Source organism: Boleophthalmus pectinirostris, unplaced genomic scaffold (assembly GCF_026225935.1).
Source record: "Boleophthalmus pectinirostris isolate CB_2022bp ecotype Guang Dong unplaced genomic scaffold, ASM2622593v1 HiC_scaffold_8, whole genome shotgun sequence".
NCBI classification, from domain to species: domain Eukaryota; kingdom Metazoa; phylum Chordata; class Actinopteri; order Gobiiformes; family Gobiidae; genus Boleophthalmus; species Boleophthalmus pectinirostris.
The window spans coordinates 1,220,410-1,244,781 of record NW_026571515.1 but is presented as its reverse complement, the minus strand read 5'-3'; the positions used below and the strand labels follow the sequence as shown (position 1 = coordinate 1,244,781).

Sequence of the window (24,372 nt, the reverse complement as noted above, 5' to 3'; positions counted from 1 at the left end):
CACGTTTAAAGACTGTATTTGTGTTCTGAAGCTGCAGACAGAGCAGTGCGTCCGGTTAGACTGACCCCGTGTGTTTTTGTGTGCTCTTCCTCCTCAGCGTATTACACAGACGTCCCCAAGATCATCTACGCGTCCAGGACCCACTCCCAGCTCGCTCAGGTCATCGGGGAGCTGAAGAACACCACGTACCGGTGAGTTCCAATCAATCAATCAATCAACAACTTTATTAATCCCAAAGGGCAATTCAGTTCGCACATCTCTGGTCGTGCACAATATAGAAATAATAAAGAAATAGAAAGATAGACACCGTACATACAAACCACAGAGCATCAGGGACACAGTAACAAATTCACTTTCCATTTAAAATCCTTACGGCAGAAGGAATAAAAGATTTGGAGTAGCGGTTAGTCTTTTGCTGTGGGGTGACGTAGCGCCTCCCAGAGGACATTTTCATGAACTGTGAGTGTAGAACACGGTTAGGCTGGTTCAGTTTGGCCTTAGTCTTTTGTAGGACCCGATGTCTCCACACAGACGCCAAATCCTCCGTCTGAACACCACTGATTTTGCTGCAAACTTTTACAATCTGGTTGAGACTCTTTTTGTCCTTCACAGATAATCCATAAAACCAACAGATAAAAGAAAAGGTCAACAAACTTTCGATAAAAGAATGATAAAAATTATTTAAAATGTTAGATGATACATTAAAAGAGCTGAGCTTCTGCATCAAGTGAACCCGCTGCTGTCCTGGTTTGACGATGTGCTCAGTGTTTTTATCAAACCTTAGAGAAGAATCAAACACAGTTCCCAAGTAATTATTAGAGTCACCATTTCTACTGCTTCCCCATGGATGGAACTGGCTATTGGGCTGTGGACTTTTTTCCAGAAGTCCACAACCATTTTCAGACGCAGCAGTGCTTCATGGAAACGTGTTAGCGGCAAAATCACAAAACAGTTTCATCCAGGCCTGTCACGATACGAAATATATCCACTTATATATTTATCGTGGTACTTTTTAAAGCTGCATTGTGTAACTTTTCTGGTGGAGGATCCATCAGACGCTTTTCTCCATTTGTCTGGAATGTTCCGCAGTATGCCATTAAACCGTTCTATCGTCATGGAGACCAAACCAGATGCAGTTCCAGGTCAGATCTGTGGAGAGGCGACTCCGCTCACAGTTAGAGTGTCTGTTTTTCAAGGGAGAAATAAAACCACCTGTAACTGAATAAATGTAAAGTCGAGCTGTTTAATGTCACACTGCGGAACATTCCAGAGCATTGAGGTATCCATGGAAATAAGCAGGTGACGGACGCCCAACCAGAAAAGTTACATAATGCAGCTTTACCTGAAATAGTGGGATTTTTTTATTATTATTTTTTTTTTTTTCTGTAATATGACGGAGATTTAAACTGTATAAAGTTGAGTTCAGTGTTTCAGTCTCACGCTCTGCTCCTGTGTGTGTGTCTCTTCTCCTGTGTGTGTGTCTCTTCTCCTGTGTGTGTGTCTCTTCTCCTGTGTGTGTGTGTCTCTGCTCCTGTGTGTGTGTGTCTCTGCTCCTGTGTGTGTGTCTCTGCTCCTGTGTGTGTGTCTCTGCTCCTGTGTGTGTGTCTCTGCTCCTGTGTGTGTGTCTCTGCTCCTGTGTGTGTGTCTCTGCTCTTGTGTGTGTGTCTCTGCTCTTGTGTGTGTGTCTCTGCTCTTGTGTGTGTGTGTCTCTGTTTGTGTGTGTGTGTGTCTCTGTTCTTGTGTGTGTGTGTGTCTCTGCTCTTGTGTGTGTGTGTGTCTCTGCTCTTGTGTGTGTGTCTGTGTGTGTGTGCTCAGGCCCAAAGTGTGTGTGCTCGGCTCCAGAGAGCAGCTGTGTGTCAACCCCGAGGTGATGCGCCAAGAGAGCAACCACGTCAAGGTAAAATCACTGAAAACTCAACCAACTTCAGCCTAGACTCTGGATATTTAAATTCTGGACGTCCCTAACACGGTAACCAGCGCTTTGTGAACAGGAAGTGAGCTCCCGGCTCCATCGACTCGATCCGAGTTTTAGTCTTAATCTTTATTTTATTGAACCTGTTTTGGAATTTCTAGAATGAAGAACAAACTGAGAAGTTGTCTTAAATCAAAGAGTCTGATTCATTAAAGCAGTTGTGCTGACAGAAGCGTCTCTCCCTCGTCTTATTGTCAAAACGAGTATACATTCTTTTATACCTCTCGAGGGGCTTGGGGCACATGGACGAGCCACGCAGCAATATGTTAAAAAACAAAACACCATCTTACAAGGACGGTCAACATGATGCTGGGTCACTGGCAATAAATAGGTAAAGAGTCTGAAAGTGAGAGGCGCCTATGAGGCCTCTGACTACAGGATAAGGTCTGATTTAACAATGATTCAGACGACTTACACGTTCGCATAAATGTTTAGCCAAGTCATTAAAGATGATTATGTAAAGATTCCCACAACAAACTGTATCGAATCGAACTGAAAGCTCACTGTATCGATGTCTGTATCGTATCATGGCCTGTGCATCGTATCGGCAACTTCTTAATGAGTGTGGAGTGACTGAATAATGAACTGTAAAGAGCTTTGAGTATCTTGAAAGGCGCTATATAAATGCAATCAATCAATCAATTAATGATCCTCAGCCCTGCCCCCCTCTCTCTCTGTACCTGCTGCCGTGAGCCTCGTCATTTTGGCCTTGAAGTGTTTATATTAACGTGACCCTGGGGTTTTTACTTTATTTTGTCCATTAATAAATTCCTGTTCCTAAAATGAAACTGGCTCCAAAATCTCCTGGAGCTGAACTCTGTGGGTGATGTTTCACTCCGTCAGTCCTCTTCTGTGTAGAGTCTGTGACCTGTAGACATTGTGATTAAAACATCACATACACAGTTTAGTAACAAAAAGGTCCAAGTGTTTTAACCCTGACCAGTTTTTATTTTTTATTTTTTGTTTTTTGTTTAAATGTTCCAGGTTCACATGTGCCGAGGAAAAGTCTCCACCAGGTCCTGCCTCTACTACAACAACGTGGACGGTAAAACCGACACTTTGGATCAGGCTCATTTCTAACCTGTGTTTTAAAGTGGATCGATAATGAACAATTGTATTATTTTAATTTTTATCTGTCTAAATGTTCTGACTTATGTTGTTAGAGAAAAGCACTGACCGTGACCTGGTGAACTCCATCTTGGACGTGGAAGACCTGGTGAAATATGGCTCCAAGCAGAGGTGGGTCTGGAGCCTGGGTGAGATCAGACTTAAACTCAAATGAGCTTTATTCATCCACATGGTAAAATTATCTGACACAGTATGATCATAATAATCAGGAGATGCCAGAGCCGTGCAGAGTCTGAGTTCTGTTTTCTCCTCAGAGTTTGTCCGTATTATCTGTCCCGCTCACTGAAGCAGCAGGCCGACCTCATCTTCATGCCCTACAACTACCTCCTGGACCCCAAGGTACAAACCACCGCCGCTTCTGTCACAGCAGAATATTTAGTTCAATACATGTGACTTGGATATAATTTTTATACATTTGGTGCATGTAGCTAAAGTTACGAGGCGATGGTTTGAATGTGTTTGTTTGTTTCAGTTTTTAAGTCAGTTCTGGACGATTTCTCCACTTCTGCTCCTCCAACCAAACCATTGTTTTCCATCCCTTTTGTTAAGGTGTTTCAGCAGAAGTAACTCTTCACATGCAAATAAACGATGCTTGACCAGCTCGTCTCTTTAGCTTGTTTAGTTCTGCGTATTTGTTCATTGAACATTTTTGTACGGTGCAACAGCGGCACACAGTGGAAGAAGATAACACAACGATGTCACATCCTCATAATAATAAATGTGTCTTTTTACACAGGGAGTAAGCACACTATTTATGAACAATGCTTAACATCTTTGTGCTTTGGCTGAGCTGTTTGCTTTTGGTTTAACTAGGGATGTAACAATAACCGAAATATGATGATATCATATCATCAAAAGTCACAATAATATTGTGGACCATCACAATATATCAAATCACAAGTTCCTTTGCTTAAATTCATGGTTTTACAGTAGTAACAACTTATAAACTTTGGGAACTACATTTCCCATGATTCATTTTAGTGCAGACAACATGAAGAAATATGTTTTTACTTGAATTCTTGGAATTATGACAGAAATAATTCGCACCAAAATCTTGTCAAGGTATTTTATCACAATAAATATCGTACCGTGAGATGCATATCGTGATAATTTGGTACTGTGAGTTTTGGATATTGGTACATCCCTGGAATATGACAATAAATGTTGTACCAAATGTCTGGTCAAAGCATTTTATAATGGCAGTCTTATTATGTAATACCGTGAGCCTTCCAACCATATCACAAGCTTTCCTACGATATCGCAATAAATATCGTACCGTGAGGTTTATACCGTGATGATAGACTTGGATATCGTTACAGCCTGAGGTTTAACACACTTTACTCAGTGCAGTACAAACATCCTCACAGATACATTTGTGTTTCAGAGTCGCAGAGCTCACAACATCGAGCTGAATAAAGCCGTGGTGATCTTTGATGAAGCTCATAATGTGGTAAGAGTCTAGATTTTATTATAGTTCTGTCAGGTTCACGTCTGGAACATTTCACTGCTCGAGGGATTTTTCTCTTCGTCTTTATCTGATAGTGCGGTTTGTAGCCAGAGCCTCTGTGTGGAGTTTGCATGTTCTCCCCGTGTCTGGATTTCCTCTGGTTTCCTCCATCAAACTAAAACATGTACAGTTTAAATCCTCCAGCTGAGGTCCAGACCGAAACTAGACCGAGATCTGGAGCTCCTGGTCCTGAGCAGTGTGAGGAGACGCCCCAGAGACACTGAAGGACGGTGAAGGACGGGGCGAATGTTTAAGACCCATTAAATCTGAGCGTTTATTTTATCATTATATTATTATTGTTGTTCTTACTGTGTGTTTGTGCAGCACTTTGGAACCTGAAATGTGCTGTGTAAATAAAGTGGACTGAAAATGCAGAAGAAAATTTCCGTACAGGGACAACAGAGAGCACTTTAATCAAACGTTCAGGTTTTTTCTGTGCTTCTTTAATTTCATTCTAATAGTGAATCTTCAACAGTACGGATGTAACAATAACTGAAATATCGTGGTATCGTATCGTCAAAGTTCTCACAATAACATCGTGGACCATCACAATATCAAATTTCAAGTCTCGTTGTTTAAATGAAGAGTTCTGGTGCAACAACGGCTAAAAAAAAAAAGACAGAAGAACTACTTAGACCATGATCCTTTGCTCCATTTCAGTGCAGACGACAAGAAGAAATAACAGTTCTAACACTTTTAAGTCTTAGTTCTTTGGATTAAGTTTTGTCAAGGCATTTTAAGAGGAAAAAGAAGCATTTTAACAGTTTTAACTGTTTAGCCTCCACAAAATATTGCAATAAATATCGTGCCGTGAGACCTATATTGTGAAAATTTCATAAGAGATTTATATATCATTACATCCCTAATCGTGAGCTTTCCCACGATATCGCAATAAATATCGTATCGTGAAGTTCATACCGGGATGATATTGTATCGTGAGACTTGGAGATCGTTACACTTCTACACAACAGTAATAAACCATGTATCATGGGCGTTATTGTCTGTGTTACTGTTTGTGTGTTTGTCCCACATGAGTAAATAATAACAATATTAAACCAAACATCACGGTCACTTCTGTGTGTCTCTGTCCCACAGGAGAGGACGTGTGAAGAGTCCACGTCCTTTGACCTGACGCCGTACGACGTGGCGTCGGCGATCACGGCCGTCGACCGACTCCTGGCAGAACAGGCCAAAGAGGTGAACCGAGGAGAAGGTCCCTCTGAGAGCTTCAGCGCAGACGTCTTCAGCTCAGGTACAGGTCTATACACACACACAGAGACACTGTCACACATACTGAGACACCATCACACACTCTGGACACACGCTCACAGACACCATCACACATACTGAGACACCATCACACACACACAGAGACACCATCACACACTCTGGACACACGCTCACAGACACCATCACACATACTGAGACACCATCACACGCTCACTGACATGTCACACACACAGACACTGTCACACATACTGAGACACCATCACACACTCTGGACACACGCTCACAGACACCATCACACATACTGAGACACCATCACACACTCTGGACACACGCTCACAGACACCATCACACATACTGAGACACCATCACACACTCTGGACACACGCTCACAGACACCATCACACATACTGAGACACCATCACACACTCTGGACACACGCTCACAGACACCATCACACATACTGAGACACCATCACACACTCTGGACACCATCACACGCTCACAGACACCATCACACATACTGAGACACCATCACATGCTCACTGACATGTCACACACACAGAGACACTGTCACACATACTGAGACACCATCACATGCTCACAGACACCATCACACATACTGAGACACCATCACACACTCACTGACATGTCACACACACAGAGACACTGTCACACATACTGAGACACCATCACACACTCTGGACACACGCTCACAGACACCATCACACATACTGAGACACCATCACACATACTGAGACACCATCACACATACTGAGACACCATCACACATCACACATCACAGACACCATCACACACACACCATCACACATCACACATCTGACACCATCACATGCTCACAGACACCATCACACACTCTGGACACACGCTCAGAGACACCATCACACATACTGAGACACCATCACACACTCAGACACCATCACACACTCAGACAGACACACAGAGACACTCACACACTCACAGACACCATCACACACTCACAGACATGTCACACACACAGAGACACTGTCACACACTCACAGACACTTCACACACTCACAGACACCATCACACGCTCAGAGACACCATCACACGCTCACACATGTCACACACACAGACACTGTCACACTCACAGACACCATCACACGCTCAGAGACACCATCACACGCTCACGGACACCATCACACGCTCACGGACATGTCACACACTCAGAGACACTATCACACACTCACAGACACCATCACACACTCAGACACCATCACACACTCACAGACATGTCACACACAGAGACACTCACACACTACTCAGACACCACACACTCACAGACACCATCACACACTCACACACACTCACACACCACAGACACCATCACACATCACACACGATCACACATCACGGACACCATCACACACTCACGGACACCATCACACACTCACACACCATCACACATCACAGACACCATCACACACTCACAGACACCATCACACACTCAGAGACACCATCACACACTCACAGACATGTCACACACACAGAGACACTGTCACACACTCACAGACACCATCACACACTCACGGACACCATCACACACTCAGAACACCATCACACACTCAGAGACACCATCACACACTCACGGACACCATCACACACTCAGAGACACCATCACACACTCAGAGACACCATCACACACTCACGAGACACCATCACACACTCACGGACACCATCACACACTCACGGACACCATCACACACTCACGGACACCATCACACACTCACGGACACCATCACACACTCAGAGACACCATCACACACTCAGAGACACCATCACACACTCAGACACACATCACACACACACACATCACACACGACACACATCACACACACACACACCATCACACACTCACGGACACCATCACACATTCACGGACACCATCACACACTCACGGACACCATCACACACTCACGGACACCATCACACATTCACGGACACCATCACACACTCACGGACACCATCACACACTCACGGACACCATCACACACTCACGGACACCATCACACACTCACGGACACCATCACACACTCAGAGACACCATCACACACACACAGACACGTCACACATACTGAGACACCATCACACGCTCACAGACACCATCACACACTCTGGACACACGCTCAGAGACACCATCACACATACTGAGACACCATCACACACTCAGACACCATCACACACACAGACATGTCACACACTCAGAGACACCATCACACACTCTGGACACACTCTGACCCTGCTCCTGTCTCCTACAGGACTCAAGATGGACATCACCACCATCGCCAAAGTGAAACGTGAGTCTGTCCTTCAGTGTGACCCCAGTGTGACCCCAGTGTGACCCCCAGTGTGACCCCCAGTGTGACCCCCAGTGTGACCCCCAGTGTGACCCCCAGTGTGACCCCAGTGTGACCCCAGTGTGACCCACAGGTGTCTCATGTTTGTGTCTCATGTTTGTGTCTCATGTTTGTGTCTCTTGATGTTTGTGTCCCACAGAGATCCTGCTCGACCTGGAGGCGGCCATAGACTCGTACGAAGTGCCCAGTGGGAAGGGCGTCACCAAACCGGGCATGTACGTGTTCTGTGTCGACTGTTTTTATAAATGGACATAACTAACCCACTGACCGCTGTGATCTAAACAGGAAGTGAGCGTGGGAGAGTTTCCTGCTCCATCGACTCGGCTCATATCGACTTTACACTGAAAAACTGAGCCTCGTCAATCCGTGTCATTTGTTCATTAGTTTTTCAAAATAAAACCAACAATAAGAAAACAAAACAAAAAAAACCCAAACAATTTTCTTCATTATTTGTCTTCAAAACTAAAATGAAAAAACAAATAATGATTCGGTTTTTCAGTTTTTGATTTTGTGTTTAAATGAAAAATGGAAAAAACAGATAACGGACCAAACCAGGTCCCAGTTTCAGTCCTGGTTTCGGTCCTGGTCTCGGTCCTGGTTTCGGTCCTGGTCTCGGTCCTGGTCTCGGTCCTGGTCTCGGTCCTGGTCTCGGTCCTGGTCTCGGTCCTGATCAACCGTCAGTCTACGCGGGCGCACCTCTGGGCCCGTCCCGACACTCAGTCCTGGTTTAGTCCTGGTTTAGTCCTGGTTTAGTCCTGGTTTAGTCCTGGTTTAGTCCTGGTTTAGTCCGTTATCCGTTTTTTCCATTTTTCATTTAAACACAAAATCGAAAACTGAAAAAACTTATCATTATCTGTTTTTTCATTTTGGTTTTCGACACAAATAATGAAGAAAATAGTTGCTTTTTTGTTTTCTTATTTCTGGTTTTATTTTGAAAAACGACTGAACGAATGACACACAGATTCTCATCATTTTTGTCATTTTAAAATGTTCTTATTAACCTGCTCAACATGATCCTGCGGTTTTTATTTCGCTATTTTGTCTGTAAATCAGTTCCTATTCGGACCCAAATTCTCTCCTGTAACTGCAGCCTCATGAGCTTCATCTGCCTGGAGCTGAACGTTGTGGGCGACGTTACACTCTCCTTCAGAACACGTCTTCACACATACTTCTCCTGTGCTTCAGTGTCGTGTCATGTCTCTGTGTCTTTTGTGTTCAGATTCATCTACGAGCTGCTGGGGAGAGCTCACTTAAACTACCAGACAAAGACGCCCGTGTACGAAGCTCTGGAGCAGATCACCTCCTATCTGACCGGACGTGAGTCTCTCTCATCTGTCCTTCCACTTATGTCCGTGTGTGTCCTCCAGAGCAAAAGGAAAATTCAACTCATGAAAGAGCAGCACAGGACCTCAGTCTGATGTACACCTCCGTTTCGACCCCACTGACCTCTGAGGACAGTGAGGGACAGATCTGAGCCAGAGAAAAGAAACGGTGTGAGAGGAGAGTTAAAGAGGTTGTTTTTGTTTGGAAAGACAATCCATCTATGAACAGAAAGGGAGAATGGAATTTTCCTTTTGCTGTTCGTCCACTTAAAACTCCAGCTCATTTCCTACTTCACACTTATAAGGAGCTGAAATCTTAAGGTTGTTTTAGATCTTTTGTTCATTAAAAAAAATAATTTTAATTTAAATGCCACTTTTCTCATATGTTCACACCTGTTTTGTAGGTCAGTGCTTTGCTTGGGAAGTTCCACAGTTTATAAAATACATTGGAAAACCATGCACAGCTACTTACCTAAATCTGACCTGTAACTTCTTGTCTCTGGTGGTGTCGTCCACTTGTCTCAGTGGAAATAGATCAGTTTAATGCCACATCTAAAGAACTTTGACTTCATCTGATGTTGTCACTCTCCCTCCGTCTGTCTCCCCGTCTGTCTGTCTCCTCAGAGCAGGGACTCTTCCTCAACACCACGGGGCTGCAGAAACTCGCCGACATCATCCAGGTACGTCACGTTTCTATACATGTTCTGTCACTGTCTTCACTAAAGAGAATCACTTCTTCTTTAACAATCATGGAAAAGGTAAAACTGACAGAACAAATGGTCTGAATCTGCTCTCAGTTCAGATGTTTTAACTCACATTGTGATACTGAGAGTCCAGATGTTTCCATTCACTGTAAATTTGTGTTTTTGCAGCTGGTGTTTTGTGGTGAACCTGCAGAGAAAGACCAACAGCTCCTGATGCAGGCCAACACCGCTCACTTTAAGGTCTGTCTGTTTCACCGTTTTTACTTTCTCTGTTTTTATACAAACTGAAAACTTCAAATAGAAGAAAGAGCAAGTTGTATAGAATTATATAGATAAGAAAAATCTAAATATGTTTTATGTTTTGGAATCAAAATCCTCAGTCTCCACCCATTACAGCGTCCTGTTCATTCATAGTTTTGATGCCTTCACTGAGATTGTACAATGTGAAAAATAAAAACATTTCTGAATGAAAAAGTGTATCCAGAATTTGAATGTGTTGTGTGCTGTATCTTGTTCTGACTCTGAGCGTTTCTCCAGGTTCATATTCACCAGGACATGTCCCAGAAGAAGAAGCAGTCTGTAGATCTGTGGGCCTCCTCCACGTCCAAGAAACAAGGTGAGAAGTTTCTCCTCAGCCTCTGTGTGGGTGGTCATCTGTTTATACTGCGCAGAGACGTCACGCTGGGGGTTTCTGTATGGAGTAAGAAGCTTTCAGAAATATTCATGTGCATTGGATAGAAATCGGTGTCTGTAGTTGAGCATAAAATACATATTCGTAAACTGTGGAATGAGAATCAGAATAAACATCAGAATAAAGAAGTGACGATGTATTTTTGACAATCGAGTCGCATCTGTGAATTCGTGTTCGTACTGAACAAAGTGTAATCGTAAATTTTCATTTGGTGATTGTAATTCTTGACGTCGTAACTTTTCAATTCATATTCTGATGGATAAAATACACAACACATTTTATGTACGACTGGACTCATTCGAGAGTTTAACAATATTTATTTTATGCTCAACTACAGACAAATATTCACATGAATGTTTCTGAAAGTTTTCTTACTCCATAGTTCTATGATGCAATTCTATTGACAGAATATTCATCAGTTACCATGGTGACGCAACGCACACATGAGCAAACCCAGTCAAATAACTTTTAAGAGTTTCTGAAAACTCAAGACAAAATACTAAATGGATTCAAACAGCACATTTCCCAGAGCCTGTGGTCAGTCAGAGCGTTCGTGGTCCTGTTGAGGAGACTGTTCAGATAAAACTCAGATCTAACTTGAGTATCAGATAAGTAAATAAGTTAGAGCTTTCTGTTCTCGTCACACCTCCAGGAGATGTTGGTGACACCAGCTGCAGAGAATCAACAGAAGGTTTTTCTTTCTCCCGAGCCTGTGTTCTTCTCTCAGAGTCTGTTTCTTCCACAGGGAACATCTTGAGTTACTGGTGCTTCTCCCCGGGCTTCAGCATGCAGGAGCTGGTCAACCAGGGCGTCCGCTGCATCATCCTGACCAGCGGGACCCTCTCCCCTCTGTCCTCCTTCACCTCCGAGATGAGAATGTGAGTTCAGACGGGACGATTACTTTATCCTGACTGCTCACTGATGAACACTGGAGTTACTTCAGCTGGAATGTTGCACAGTGTGGCATTAAACAGGTCTGTCTTTTATGTATTCCTACGATGATCTGATCTGTACCTTTGCCCTGATGGAGATGGATATGCTTAATGCCAGACTGTGGAACATTCAGGCAAAGCAATCACATCTTGGAGACGAGCAGGTGGTGAACTCTGCACCAGAGAAGTTACACAGTTAGACTGAGACTTTAGACAAACTTTACTGATCCACAAGGGAAATAATTTGGACACAGACACTCAAACATCACAATAAAATAATAACAGAGAGTAAAAAATATAAATGGTAATATTAAATTCTAAACATAAGTAGCAAAAAAGAGCAAGAGACAGGTGTGAAATAAAACATAATTATAAAAATGTAAAAGTACAAGTTAAAATAAGGTAGAAAAATAAGTAATAAAATATTAAATCACAGCTTTATAAGTTACAGAGAATCAATACGACCATATCGACAAAAGAGCAGATCGTCACGAGGTTTAATTTATGATTAAATTTTTCAATCGACCTAATTCAAACGTCACATTTGTGAAATCTTTAATTGACTAGTGACATTTAAAAACAAGAGAAAGATAAGTCCCCACACCCCGACCAAAGATAAGCGGAAAAAAATGGATGGATGGATGGAGCAACACAAGCCACTGGCCCTGCTGAGAACTTTAGAAAACTGATTGACTTCTTAAGGTCTTTGTGCTGCTGTTTCAGAGACTTCCCCATTCGTCTGGAGAACGGTCACGTGATCGAGAGAGACCAGATCTTTGTGAGTGTGATCGAGAAAGGCCCAGACGGAGTCCAGCTGACCTCAGCGTTTGACCGAAGGTGAGTCCAGAACCTGTTCACTGTTCACACCTGTGGACATGAGATGAGTCCAACACAGAGTTCACATCTTTGTATTTGCATTTTTCCCTGGGGCCACATGAGAAACAGAAAATATTGTGGAGTCCAAAATGCTGAACTCAGTTCTGCAGAATATTAATTGTATTTCTTTATAAAAAAAAAAAAAAAGCCGTAAACATTGTTCTGATGAGCTGCTTAGACTGAGAGGAATTTATGTTCTGAAATGTGAAGCTGCCAAGCAAAAAATGTAATTAAAAAACATCTCTAAAATAAAAGCAATGTAGATTTAGTCCAGGCATGAGGTATAAGGATATAGTGTTTATTTTGTTTTTCCAAATGAGCTTAAACGGGCCGATCAGAGTCAAACAAAGGACTGTGTGTGACTCTGGAGCTGCACAAGACTCAGGTCTGATACATAAATACATTTACACTTTTCATATTGTTTATGAAACTGACCAGGACCAGGTGTAACTGTTATAATTAATTTTATTTTATGCTGTACATTCACCTCCCAACACAAAGTTTTCTGGGTTTGACTCGTGTTCACCCAGGTCTTTCTGTGAGGAGTTTGCATGTTCTCCTTGTGTCTGTGTAGGTTTCCTTCATGTTCTCAGGTGAAAACATGGAGGCTTCTCTCTGGGGCCCGGACTCTTAAAAAGCGACCAATAAATGAATGAATGAATCAAATTTAATGTCCGCCTTAACTGTTTTTATTATTTTATGTCGTAGGTTCCTCCCAGAAAACATGGCGTCTTTGGGGAGCACTGTGGGTGAGAGTGAGATTTAAAACTCCACAGATTCAGTTTTGTTTTTTTATTTATATTAAAATGTTCTTTTGATTTCCTGCAGCAAACCTGAGTCGTGTGGTTCCTCACGGCCTCCTGGTGTTTTTTCCTTCTTTCCCACTGATGGAGAAAACTCTGGAGTTCTGGAGAGTAAGTTCAGATGTCGTTCACGTTTCATAAAATCCTCCTCCTCCTCTTCTTCTTCCTCTTCCTCCTCGTTGTTCTGACCGTGTGTTTGTGCAGGAGAAGGGTCACGCCGACCGCATCGAGAACGTGAAGCCCATGTTTGTGGAGCCAAAGGGCAAAGGAACCTTCACTGAGGTACTGGAGTCTGTCAAAGTAATAAAGTACTGTACTTAAAGCTGCACTGTGTAACTTTTCATGTCTGCACTTTTCCTCAAGTAACAAACCTGAGTCCTTCTTCCACGGCCGCGGTTTGTTCACTCTTCTCGGTGTAACTCTGTCTGAACCCTCTCCACTCCCCCTGCAGGTGATCGAAGGATACTACAACAAAGTGGACGACCCGGTGTCAAAGGGCGGGAGCTTTTTCGCCGTGTGCAGAGGAAAGGTGAGAGGTCACCTGAGCACACACGGCTAAAAGGCAACGCATGTATGAGCGCTCAAACACTAATCGATACTAGAACTAGAATCGAAACTAGATAATCGTGTTTCTCAGGTATCGATACTAAAAAAGTCCCATTGACAGAACAGAACGTTTCCTGAATGTGTTTAGAACGATCTGGAGCTGAATCAGAACAAGTATAAGAACACAGAGACTAGAATACACACATGGACCTGGCTTAGACCTGGTTTAGTCCTGGTTTAGTCCTGGTTTAGTCCTGGTTTAGACCTGGTTTAGTCCCGTATAGCTTCACTAGAAACATTTGGATCAGTTCAGACCTGGAGTTGCCAATCTCTACTGAACTAAACTGAACTGAGCTGTTCACTTGAAAACTACCACTTTATGACATCACAAGGTGAAACAGAGCATTTGGAGCTTTGGAGATGTAGACAGACTCATAATAAAGATTTACTCAAACATGTGAATGAAACAAAACTCAACTTTTTGTTTTTGAGGGTGTTGAACATGACTTAAAGTTCACAAGAGTCAGTTTTGTGTGATATAGGAGCTTTAAGTCAGTCCGTTGTTCTGATCTGTGTGTGTTTCTCCTCAGGCCAGTGAAGGTCTGGACTTCGCAGACTCGTACGGTCGTGGAGTCATCATCACGGGTCTCCCCTTTCCCCCAAAGATGGACCCTCGCGTCATCCTCAAGATGCAGTTTCTGGACGAGATGTGCCGCAAGAAAACCCCCGGAGTCAAGGTTAGAGAAGTAAACAGCCCACTGTAAATGTCCACACAGGGACACGTGTTTATCCACCGAACACGTGTATCGAATCATAACACCAGTATCGAACGATTCGATATTATTATGAATATCACTGCCTCCCTTTTGCTAACTCATATTCATAACACAGTTGTTTTTTGTCCACATTTAAAACACAGAATTCTGTGAAATGTTTTAATAACTTTGCGGTTTGTAAAATTTCAGAAACAGATTTTAAATAAAATTATCGATCCTTATGGTCATTAGTCACCCTGTAGATGATTATGTCTGAGTTTTCTAACTTTTAATATTTTCTTCCTGAAAGTCAATGAGAAAAATGAATGAGAAAGAAACTGTGGAGTCGGTGATCGTTGTTCAGCTCCACTGTTCTGCGTAAAATAAAATCATCCTGCTTTATCCTGATCCCTGAGTTTTGATCAGTACTTGACCCTGTTGTTGGTTTCTCTGTGTTTGGATCAGTACTTGACCCTGTTGTTGGTTTCTGTTTTGATCAGTACTTGACCCTGTTGTTGGTTTCTGTTTGGATCAGTACTTGACCCTGTTGTTGGTTTCTCTGTGTTTGGATCAGTACTTGACCCTGTTGTTGGTTTCTCTGTGTTTGGATCAGTACTTGACCCTGTTGTTGGTTTCTCTGTGTTTGGATCAGTACCTGACCCTGTTGTTGGTTTCTCTGTGTTTGGATCAGTACCTGACGGGGCAGGAGTGGTACCGGCAGCAGGCGTTCCGTGCGGTGAACCAGGCTGTAGGACGAGTGATCCGCCACAAGGACGACTACGGAGCCATTTTCCTCTGTGACGAGAGGTACAACGCACAACAACAACACAACATGTACACAACAACACAACATGTACACAACAACACAACATGTACACAACAACACAACATGTACATAACAATACAACATGTACATAACAACACAACATGTACATAACAACACAACATGTACACAACTACACAACAACACAACATGTACACAACAACACAACATGTACATAACAACACAACATGTACATAACAATACAACATGTACACAACAACACAACATGTACACAACAACACAACATGTACACAACAACACACACATGTACACAACAACACAACATGTACATAACAATACAACATGTACACAACATACACAACATGTACACAACAACACAACATGTACACAACAACACAACATGTACACAACAACACAACATGTACACAACAACACAACATGTACACAACAACACAACATGTACACAACATGTACACAACACATGTACACAACATGTACACAACATGTACACAACATGTACACAACAACACAACATGTACACAACAACACAACATGTACACAACAACACAACATGTACACAACAACACATGTACACAACATGTACACAACACACAACAACATGTACACAACAAACACAACAACATGTACACAACAACACAACATGTACACAATGTACAACATGTACATGTAACAACACAACATGTACACAAATGTACACAACAACAACATGTACACAACAACACAACATGTACACAACAACACAACATGTACACAACAACACAACATGTACACACACAACATGTACACAACAACACGACATGTACACAACAACACGACATGTACACAACAACACGACATGTACATAACAATACAACATGTACACAACAACACAACATGTACACAACAACACAACATGTACACAACAGTGGATGGTTGTATGATGTGTTTTTTCTTCATCAGGTTTAAAGGCCCCAACGCCGTCGCTCAGCTGCCCAAGTGGGTCCGGCCGTACGTGCGCCCGTATCACGCCTTTGGAAACGTGGTCCGGGACGTGTCACAGTTCTTCAGAGTGGCACTCAAAATGGTACGTGTGTGTTTGTGTGTGTGTGTGTGTGTTTGTGTGTGCGCTGTGATGGATCATAAACCTTAAATATGTGTTCTGTTCTTTGTAGAGACCCCCTGTCCAGAAGAAGCCCACAGCCCCGAGAGAGACCGCAGTGTGTGGGGCAGATACCAGCTCCAGCGCGGGCGGGAGGGCACAGGGGGCACAGGGGGCACACAGAGCTCTGGGCACACTGAGCTGGCAGCCACAGAAGGCCACAGCTCTGGACGCTCACATCCCCAGTCTGAAGAGGAGGAGGCTGGGTCAGTCTGTGCTCAGTTTTACAACATATATCGACACACACACACACACACACACACACACAGTATTTACAGTGTGTGTTGTTTCAGACGACCACACTGGGTCCAGTGGAATGGCCAAAATCTGCATAAAGTACGAGTGTGGAGCCCCCGAGGTCCACAGGAGGCCCACGTCTCTGCTGGACGCCCTGGAGCAGGAGGGTGGGGGGGGGCAGGACGACGGGTCCTGGGCGGGCGAGGAGAAGGTGAGTCTCTGATGAGGAGTCACTGATTTACAACTGTTATTATTATTATTATTATTATTATTATTATTATTATTATTATTATTATCTGTGCTCATATTTATACAATAATGCAGCTCTATTTATTCACCAGACAAGAACGTTCCATGTTCTGTTTTCTGCTCTGTTCGCACACAGACCTGGAGTTGTGTTTTGTTTCATTCACATGTTTAACACACACCTGCACATTTAGGCTGAGTTCTTTTCTCAAACTGAAAACACTCTGTTCCACCTTGTGATGTCATCATGTGGCGACACAGGAAGTTCTCCACTGTGTTTTTAAACTCCACACACCTTCACTAGAATCATCTGGATCATTTCAGTCCTGGAGTTTTGATCTCGACTGAACTAAAGAGAAAAGGAGCTGTTCTGTTTCTCTCCTCGAGTTTAAACAAGACTCAAAATCGTTCTTGGGTTTTAACAAGCATTTATTCAGACTGGAGTCTTTCACATGTAAATTAACCTCTCAATGCCGACGCCGTAAGAACTATAGAAAATAAAATACGAAACTTAAAATTAACCCTCCTAAAAATGTTTTTTCACATATAAATAAAGTAATAAAAAAACACCTTCACTAGACACTTAATTACACATGAATATCAAAGTCACACAGCTTTTACACACAGAAAAATAATCACACAATAAAACAACAGTCTTAGAACGTCCTCTTGAAGAAACTTTTAACTTAAAACAACATGTCCTTTAAGCTCAGAGGTCAGAGCAGCTCCTCGTCTGTCTCCAATGAAAAAGGCAGTGCACCTGTTAAAACGTCCCCCCAGAAACAACACTGTAACTGGAAACAGGAACAAATCAAACCAAAATAAAATGAAATGAATTAACATGAACTTACTGAAAAAATATCACAAATTTATTACTATATATTGTTTTTTAGTATTTTACTGTGTGTAAATCTGAATATTACAAAACATGAACTTAAATGTGTCACAGTCGCCACTGACGGCAGACACATGTTCACTTAAACTACCACTTCATGACATCACAAGGTGGAGCAGAGCGTTTGGAGCTGTGGACATGTAGACAGACGAATAATAAAGTGTGACTCAAACATGTGAATGAAACAAAACACAACTGTCATTGTAACACGACTCAAAACTCACAGAGTGTGTGTGTGTGTGTGTGTTGTGTGTGTGTTGTGTGTTGTGTGTGTGTGTGTGTGTGTGTGTGTGTGTGTTGTGTGTGGTGCAGGCGAGTCGACTGTCCACTCTGTCTCTGCAGTACGACAAACGGATCGACGACGAACTCCGAGGAGGAAAACGCAAAATCAAACTCGTCCAAGACCAGGTTTGTGCAGAGAGAAACATGAAGATCCCCCCTGCAGTCCAGATGTTTGTATCATGAACAGTTTGAGTCTGAAGTGGAGATACTTTACCTGTTCCACCGATCACACTGTTCTTTATTCCTCCAGAGCTCGCCCAGTTTAGCAGCTCTGTTTAAAATGTGGTTGTGGGTGAAGTTTAGGTGGTTAGTCGCACTTTAAAAAGAAACTGAAGAACTTTCAAGTGCCCGTAACACCACACACACGAACAGTTTACATCTTCACACGTCATGTCATCACAGCGTGTCTTTGTTACGCAGAAAAGGAGCAGCTCGGACGCGTCTGAAGAAGGTAAAACCAGCAGAGCCAAAGCGTTTCTGGCCGAGATGAAGAAATCTCTGAGTCAGATGAACTTTGAGAAGATGGTCCAGGCTCTTCAGACCTACAAGAAAACAGACGACCTGGAGACGCTGCTGGAGGAGACGACCGTGTTAACAGAGGACGCCAACACCCACAGCCTCCTGCGGGGTAACTACACTGCTCCCTACAGGGCCAACACCCACAGCCTCCTGCGGGGTAACTACACTGCTCCCTACAGGGCGACACCCACAGCCTCCTGCGGGGTAACTACACTGCTCCCTACAGGGGCAACACCCACAGCCTCCTGCGGGTAACTACACTGCTCCCTACAGGGCCAACACCCACAGCCTCCTGCGGGGTAACTACACTGCTCCCTACAGGGCCAACACCCACAGCCTCCTGCGGGGTAACTACACTGCTCCCTACAGGGGCCAACACCACAGCCTCCTGCGGGTAACTACACTACTCCCTACAGGGGCAACACCCACAGCCTCCTGCGGGGTAACTACACTGCTCCCTACAGGGGCAACACACCCACAGCCTCCTGCGGGGTAACTACACTGCTCCCTACAGGGCCAACACCCACAGCCTCCTGCGGGGTAACTACACTACTCCCTACAGGGGCAACACCCACAGCCTCCTGCGGGGTAACTACACTGCTCCCTACAGGGGCAACACCCACAGCCTCCTGCGGGGTAACTACACTGCTCCCTACAGGGCCAACACCCACAGCCTCCTGCGGGGTAACTACACTGCTCCCTACAGGGCCAACACCCACAGCCTCCTGCGGGGTAACTACACTGCTCCCTACAGGGCCAACACCCACAGCCTCCTGCGGGGTAACTACACTGCTCCCTACAGGGGCAACACCCACAGCCTCCTGCGGGGTAACTACACTACTCCCTACAGGGGCAACACCCACAGCCTCCTGCGGGGTAACTACACTGCTCCCTACAGGGGCAACACCCACAGCCTCCTGCGGGGTAACTACACTGCTCCCTACAGGGGCAACACCCACAGCCTCCTGCGGGGTAACTACACTGCTCCCTACAGGGCCAACACCCACAGCCTCCTGCGGGGTAACTACACTGCTCCCTACAGGGCCAACACCCACAGCCTCCTGCGGGGTAACTACACTGCTCCCTACAGGGGCAACACCCACAGCCTCCTGCGGGGTAACTACACTGCTCCCTACAGGGGCAACACCCACAGCCTCCTGCGGGGTAACTACACTGCTCCCTACAGGGGCAACACCCACAGCCTCCTGCGGGGTAACTACACTGCTCCCTACAGGGGCAACACCCACAGCCTCCTGCGGGGTAACTACACTGCTCCCTACAGGGGCAACACCCACAGCCTCCTGCGGGGTAACTACACTGCTCCCTACAGGGCCAACACCCACAGCCTCCTGCGGGGTAACTACACTGCTCCCTACAGGAGGCGACACCCACAGCCTCCTGCGGGTAACTACACTGCTCCCTACAGGGGCAACACCACAGCCTCCTGCGGGGTAACTACACTGCTCCCTACAGGGGCGACACCCACAGCCTCCTGCGGGGTAACTACACTGCTCCCTACAGGGGCAACACCCACAGCCTCCTGCGGGGGTAACGCTCTACACTACTCCCTACAGGAGGCGACACCCACAGCCTCCTGCGGGGTAACTACACTGCTCCCTACAGGGGCAACACCCACAGCCTCCTGCGGGGTAACTACACTGCTCCCTACAGGAGGCGACACCCACAGCCTCCTGCGGGGTAACTACACTGCTCCCTACAGGGGCAACACCCACAGCCTCCTGCGGGGTAACGCTCTACACTACTCCCTACAGGGGGCGCTGTTTAGGGGCCACACCATTTTCAGTGGAGTCCAAATGTCCAGTTGGTGAGTAAGTAGTGTCCAGCTGGTCACTAGGGGTCAGTGTTGAGCACAGTGGACTGGGAGAGTTTCACTGGACTGAGACTCTTGTGAATGAAGCAGATAAAAACTCTGGTCTGTGGCTGTGATTCTGAATAAAACACTTTCAAACACAAAACATCATGGTAAAAACGTGCTCGTGTTGCTGTTTACTTTAACTCGAGCTGTTTATAAAGCGATAATTTCCACATCTCAGACAAAAATCAAATATTCCAGTCTGTTTACATGAAACCTATCGTGACTAAACTTGGTGATTATTATTAGTCCATAAACGCTTACGTCCCAATCTGATCTGATCTTTATTTATGACACCAATCCAGTTTTATTACAAGTTTTTCACCCAGAGCCAGAGTCACGTGACCCGACTGCAGTGACCTGAATCTGAATCTCTGTGAACGAGTCTTTAACTCAGACCTGGGCCTTGTCCAGCTCCGGGGTCACATCCGGCGCTTTGGTCGACTCTGTCCGGCCCGTTTAAGCTCATTTGGAAAAACAAAATAAACATTTTATCATTTGACCTCATGCCTGGACTAAAGCTGCGCTGCTTTTATTTAAGATGTGTTTTTTTACTGACATTTTTTGTTCGGCAGCTTCACTTTTTCATTGCTTAATCAGAACATCATTAGACAGAACTTTTCCCAGTCTGAGCAGCTCGTCAGAACAATGAGATTTACTGATTTTTATAAAGAAATACAGTTAATATTATGCAGAATTTGGATCTTCACAATATTTTCTGTTTCTCATGTGGCCCCATGGAAAAAAGAACTGCCCACACCTGATTTATAGAGTGAGTGAGGGGTGAGGGGCTGAGGGAGACATTCAGACACAGACTGTATTTTCAGTTGTTTTTGTGTTTGTGCGTTTTTAACTCTGTGCTGGATGTTTTCATTATTTATCTTTATTTGCTGCAGGTTTTTATCAGTTTGTTCGTCCTCATCACAAGCAGAGGTTTGACGCTCGGTGCAGAGAGACGACGGGGACCGGCTGTGGATTCAAACCAGACCACGCTCTGTCCAAAGACGACAAGAAAGCACTGATCCAGCAAGGTCAGAGACGACAGCAAGTCTGCAACAGAAATCATGTTCCACAATCTGAATCGAGTTCAGAATCGAATTGTCCCGTGTCTCAGGATGTTTAACTGTTATTGTATCGACTAACAGTTTTTTATTGAGTAGTGGAAACAAAAGAGCAGATCTTTGTGACTTTGACCTTTTGACTTCATGAAATGCTCCTGTAATTCTAAAAAATATGAACCGTAATCAGATTTTAACCTCCACAAAGCTTCAGCTGCTTCACACCTCAGTCTGTGCAATTAATTGAATTTAATTAAAATTTCAGTTTGTGAGTCAAACGATTTCCAAACTCATAGAATCAAGTTGAAATGATTTAAAGCTTAACAAACTTTATTTTGGGATATTTTGTATATAAATAAATAGATTTATTTAATTTTTTACATATACAGTAGAGATATAGAGTTTATTTTGGATATATTTATGTATCCAAAATAAATGTATGGGTTTTATTTTATTATTATTAATTGATTTTATTTATTTATATTTTTTGTAAATTTATTTATATTTTTTCTGCCTTATTTCATGTTTATTTTATTCAAACTGCTCTAAGGTTTAGATCCAATCCACTTTATTTCTGTCACACATTTCACAAAAAAACAGTTTCCAACGTGCTGCACAAATACATAATAATAATAATAATAACAACAATAATAATAAAATTATAAAATAAACTACTAAAATAATCAGATTTGTAGCCTGTATTTATTTTCAATTTGGAAGTTTTAAAATATCAATACCAGAGTTTTTGAGAGAGAATAATAATGTTATAATAAATGCATCATGTAACAAAAAAATAATCATTAGAATAATCGTGATTTCAATATTCACCAAAATAATTGTGATAATGATTTTTTCAAGCACCTGTGTGTCACTCGGCTTTGTGTCGTTTGACTGTTGTCGTACGTTTACGCTGCGTTCATGAACTCCTCTTGAACTCGAGAAAATGTTTTTCCGAGTTGAAAAATGCACCTGAACGCAGCACCAGAGCCCGACGTCAGTGCGCTGAGGAAATGAACCAAAAACAACCGATCTGTGTTTTTATCTGACACGTTTTTACATTCAGAGGTTTAATGTGAGTTATCAGGATCAAAACGGCAACAGATCAACACAAAAACCCAGAATACAAAAGTTTAAATCATTACTGATGGAACACTGGGGTCAGCTCTATGTTCCCTCATTTCAAAAATTTCTCAAAATAAAACTCTAAGTCAAGTCATTTTTATTTTTATTCCACATTTAAATGGATGATTCAGAGTCATTTTAACCTCTGGTCTTTTGCACCGTGACCTCCACATCACATCTGTAGTGAGCTGCTGCTGGAGAATAGTTTTGGTGTAATTGGTGACTAAATTGAGAGAAATGAGGATAAAATCTGATGCAAATTGATGATAAAGGAAATGTGGGAACCTAATTTTGGAAAGAAAAAAAATGAGGGGACATAAAGCTGAGGGAACAGAGGCTCAATCCTGTAACGTTAACGAGCAAAAGTCAAACAAAGAAGCTCACGTTTAGAAGACAACACTTCGTATCCTCTTTTAAATACTTCTAAATACTTTTCTCATGGTCACATCAAAATCCAGACTTTCTGAGATAAAAGCTCGTGAACACAAACGAGGAACCGTGAGGAGCACATGAACGCAGCGTCAGACTGAAAGCAAGTTCTCCAGTGTTGACATCGTGACCTTCTCTTTTTTGCAGACGCGCTGACCGAGCAGTCGTCCTCGTGCGCCAAACTCAGCACCCAGCAGCTCAGCACCCAGCAGCTCAGCACCCAGCAGCTCAGCACCCAGCAGCTCAGCACCCAGCAGCTCAGCACCCAGCAGCTCAGCACCCAGCAGCTCAGCACCCAGCAGCTCAGCACCCATGAGCTGAACCAGGGCCAGGAGCAGCTGACGTGTGGAGGTCTGACGCACTCACAGACCGGTATGAACCCCACACTTCCTCTGCTCTAATAACTCATTAAAACCAGACTTTATTTTTGTTGTGTTTTTGTTCCAGCGTCTGCCCCGAACACCTCGGTCCACGCCTCGTTCTTGGCGGACGTGAAGGCGGCTCTGGGAGCGGAGAAATCGGCTCGGCTCTTCCAGGCCGTCCGCAGCTACAAGCAGACGGAGCGTTACGAGGAGCTGCTGAGCGTCGTGGTGAGCCTCCTGACCGAGAGGGACCAGGACTTCCACCTCCTGAAACGTACGTCCACCATTTACACCAACACCAACGATGTACACGAGGTCAACACAGACGGAATTTAGAAAGGGACAAAAGCTCCAAATAAGAAGTGAGCATGGGCGCGCTTCCGGCTCCAAATGTCACACTCCTCTCTCTCTGTACCTGCTGCTGTGAGCGTCGTCATTTTAGTCTTAAAATATTTCTATTAAGCCGCGCTACATGATCCTGGGGTTTTTTTCTTCTGTTTTGTCCGTAAATTACACACATGAATAACAGACCAATCAGGCGCCTT

The 24,372-nt window shown here is 43.9% G+C and overlaps 1 protein-coding gene across 7 annotated transcripts in view; it reads left to right on the top strand.

Annotated features, from left to right (window-relative positions):
* rtel1 (regulator of telomere elongation helicase 1) overlaps nt 1-24,372 on the top strand; it is a 30,550-nt gene that overhangs the window by 4,328 nt on the left and 1,850 nt on the right. For 3 of the 7 annotated variants that reach the window (XM_055166033.1, XM_055166032.1, XM_055166038.1), the window contains exons 3-31: nt 98-191; nt 1,816-1,897; nt 2,957-3,017; nt 3,136-3,211; nt 3,355-3,439; nt 4,485-4,550; nt 5,703-5,859; nt 8,134-8,172; nt 8,372-8,447; nt 9,452-9,549; nt 10,179-10,234; nt 10,427-10,498; nt 10,796-10,874; nt 11,695-11,827; nt 12,605-12,718; nt 13,466-13,506; nt 13,586-13,671; nt 13,765-13,842; nt 14,012-14,089; nt 14,697-14,843; nt 15,553-15,668; nt 16,606-16,729; nt 16,818-17,010; nt 17,098-17,252; nt 18,495-18,590; nt 18,885-19,092; nt 21,753-21,887; nt 23,613-23,837; nt 23,913-24,101. In XM_055166033.1, coding sequence (XP_055022008.1) covers nt 98-191; nt 1,816-1,897; nt 2,957-3,017; nt 3,136-3,211; nt 3,355-3,439; nt 4,485-4,550; nt 5,703-5,859; nt 8,134-8,172; nt 8,372-8,447; nt 9,452-9,549; nt 10,179-10,234; nt 10,427-10,498; nt 10,796-10,874; nt 11,695-11,827; nt 12,605-12,718; nt 13,466-13,506; nt 13,586-13,671; nt 13,765-13,842; nt 14,012-14,089; nt 14,697-14,843; nt 15,553-15,668; nt 16,606-16,729; nt 16,818-17,010; nt 17,098-17,252; nt 18,495-18,590; nt 18,885-19,092; nt 21,753-21,887; nt 23,613-23,837; nt 23,913-24,101 — 3,159 coding nt within the window. The remainder of the gene's footprint in view (nt 1-97; nt 192-1,815; nt 1,898-2,956; nt 3,018-3,135; nt 3,212-3,354; nt 3,440-4,484; nt 4,551-5,702; nt 5,860-8,133; nt 8,173-8,371; nt 8,448-9,451; nt 9,550-10,178; nt 10,235-10,426; nt 10,499-10,795; nt 10,875-11,694; nt 11,828-12,604; nt 12,719-13,465; nt 13,507-13,585; nt 13,672-13,764; nt 13,843-14,011; nt 14,090-14,696; nt 14,844-15,552; nt 15,669-16,605; nt 16,730-16,817; nt 17,011-17,097; nt 17,253-18,494; nt 18,591-18,884; nt 19,093-21,752; nt 21,888-23,612; nt 23,838-23,912; nt 24,102-24,372) is intronic. The other 4 variants (XM_055166037.1, XM_055166036.1, XM_055166035.1 and 1 more) reach the window with 4 other exon arrangements.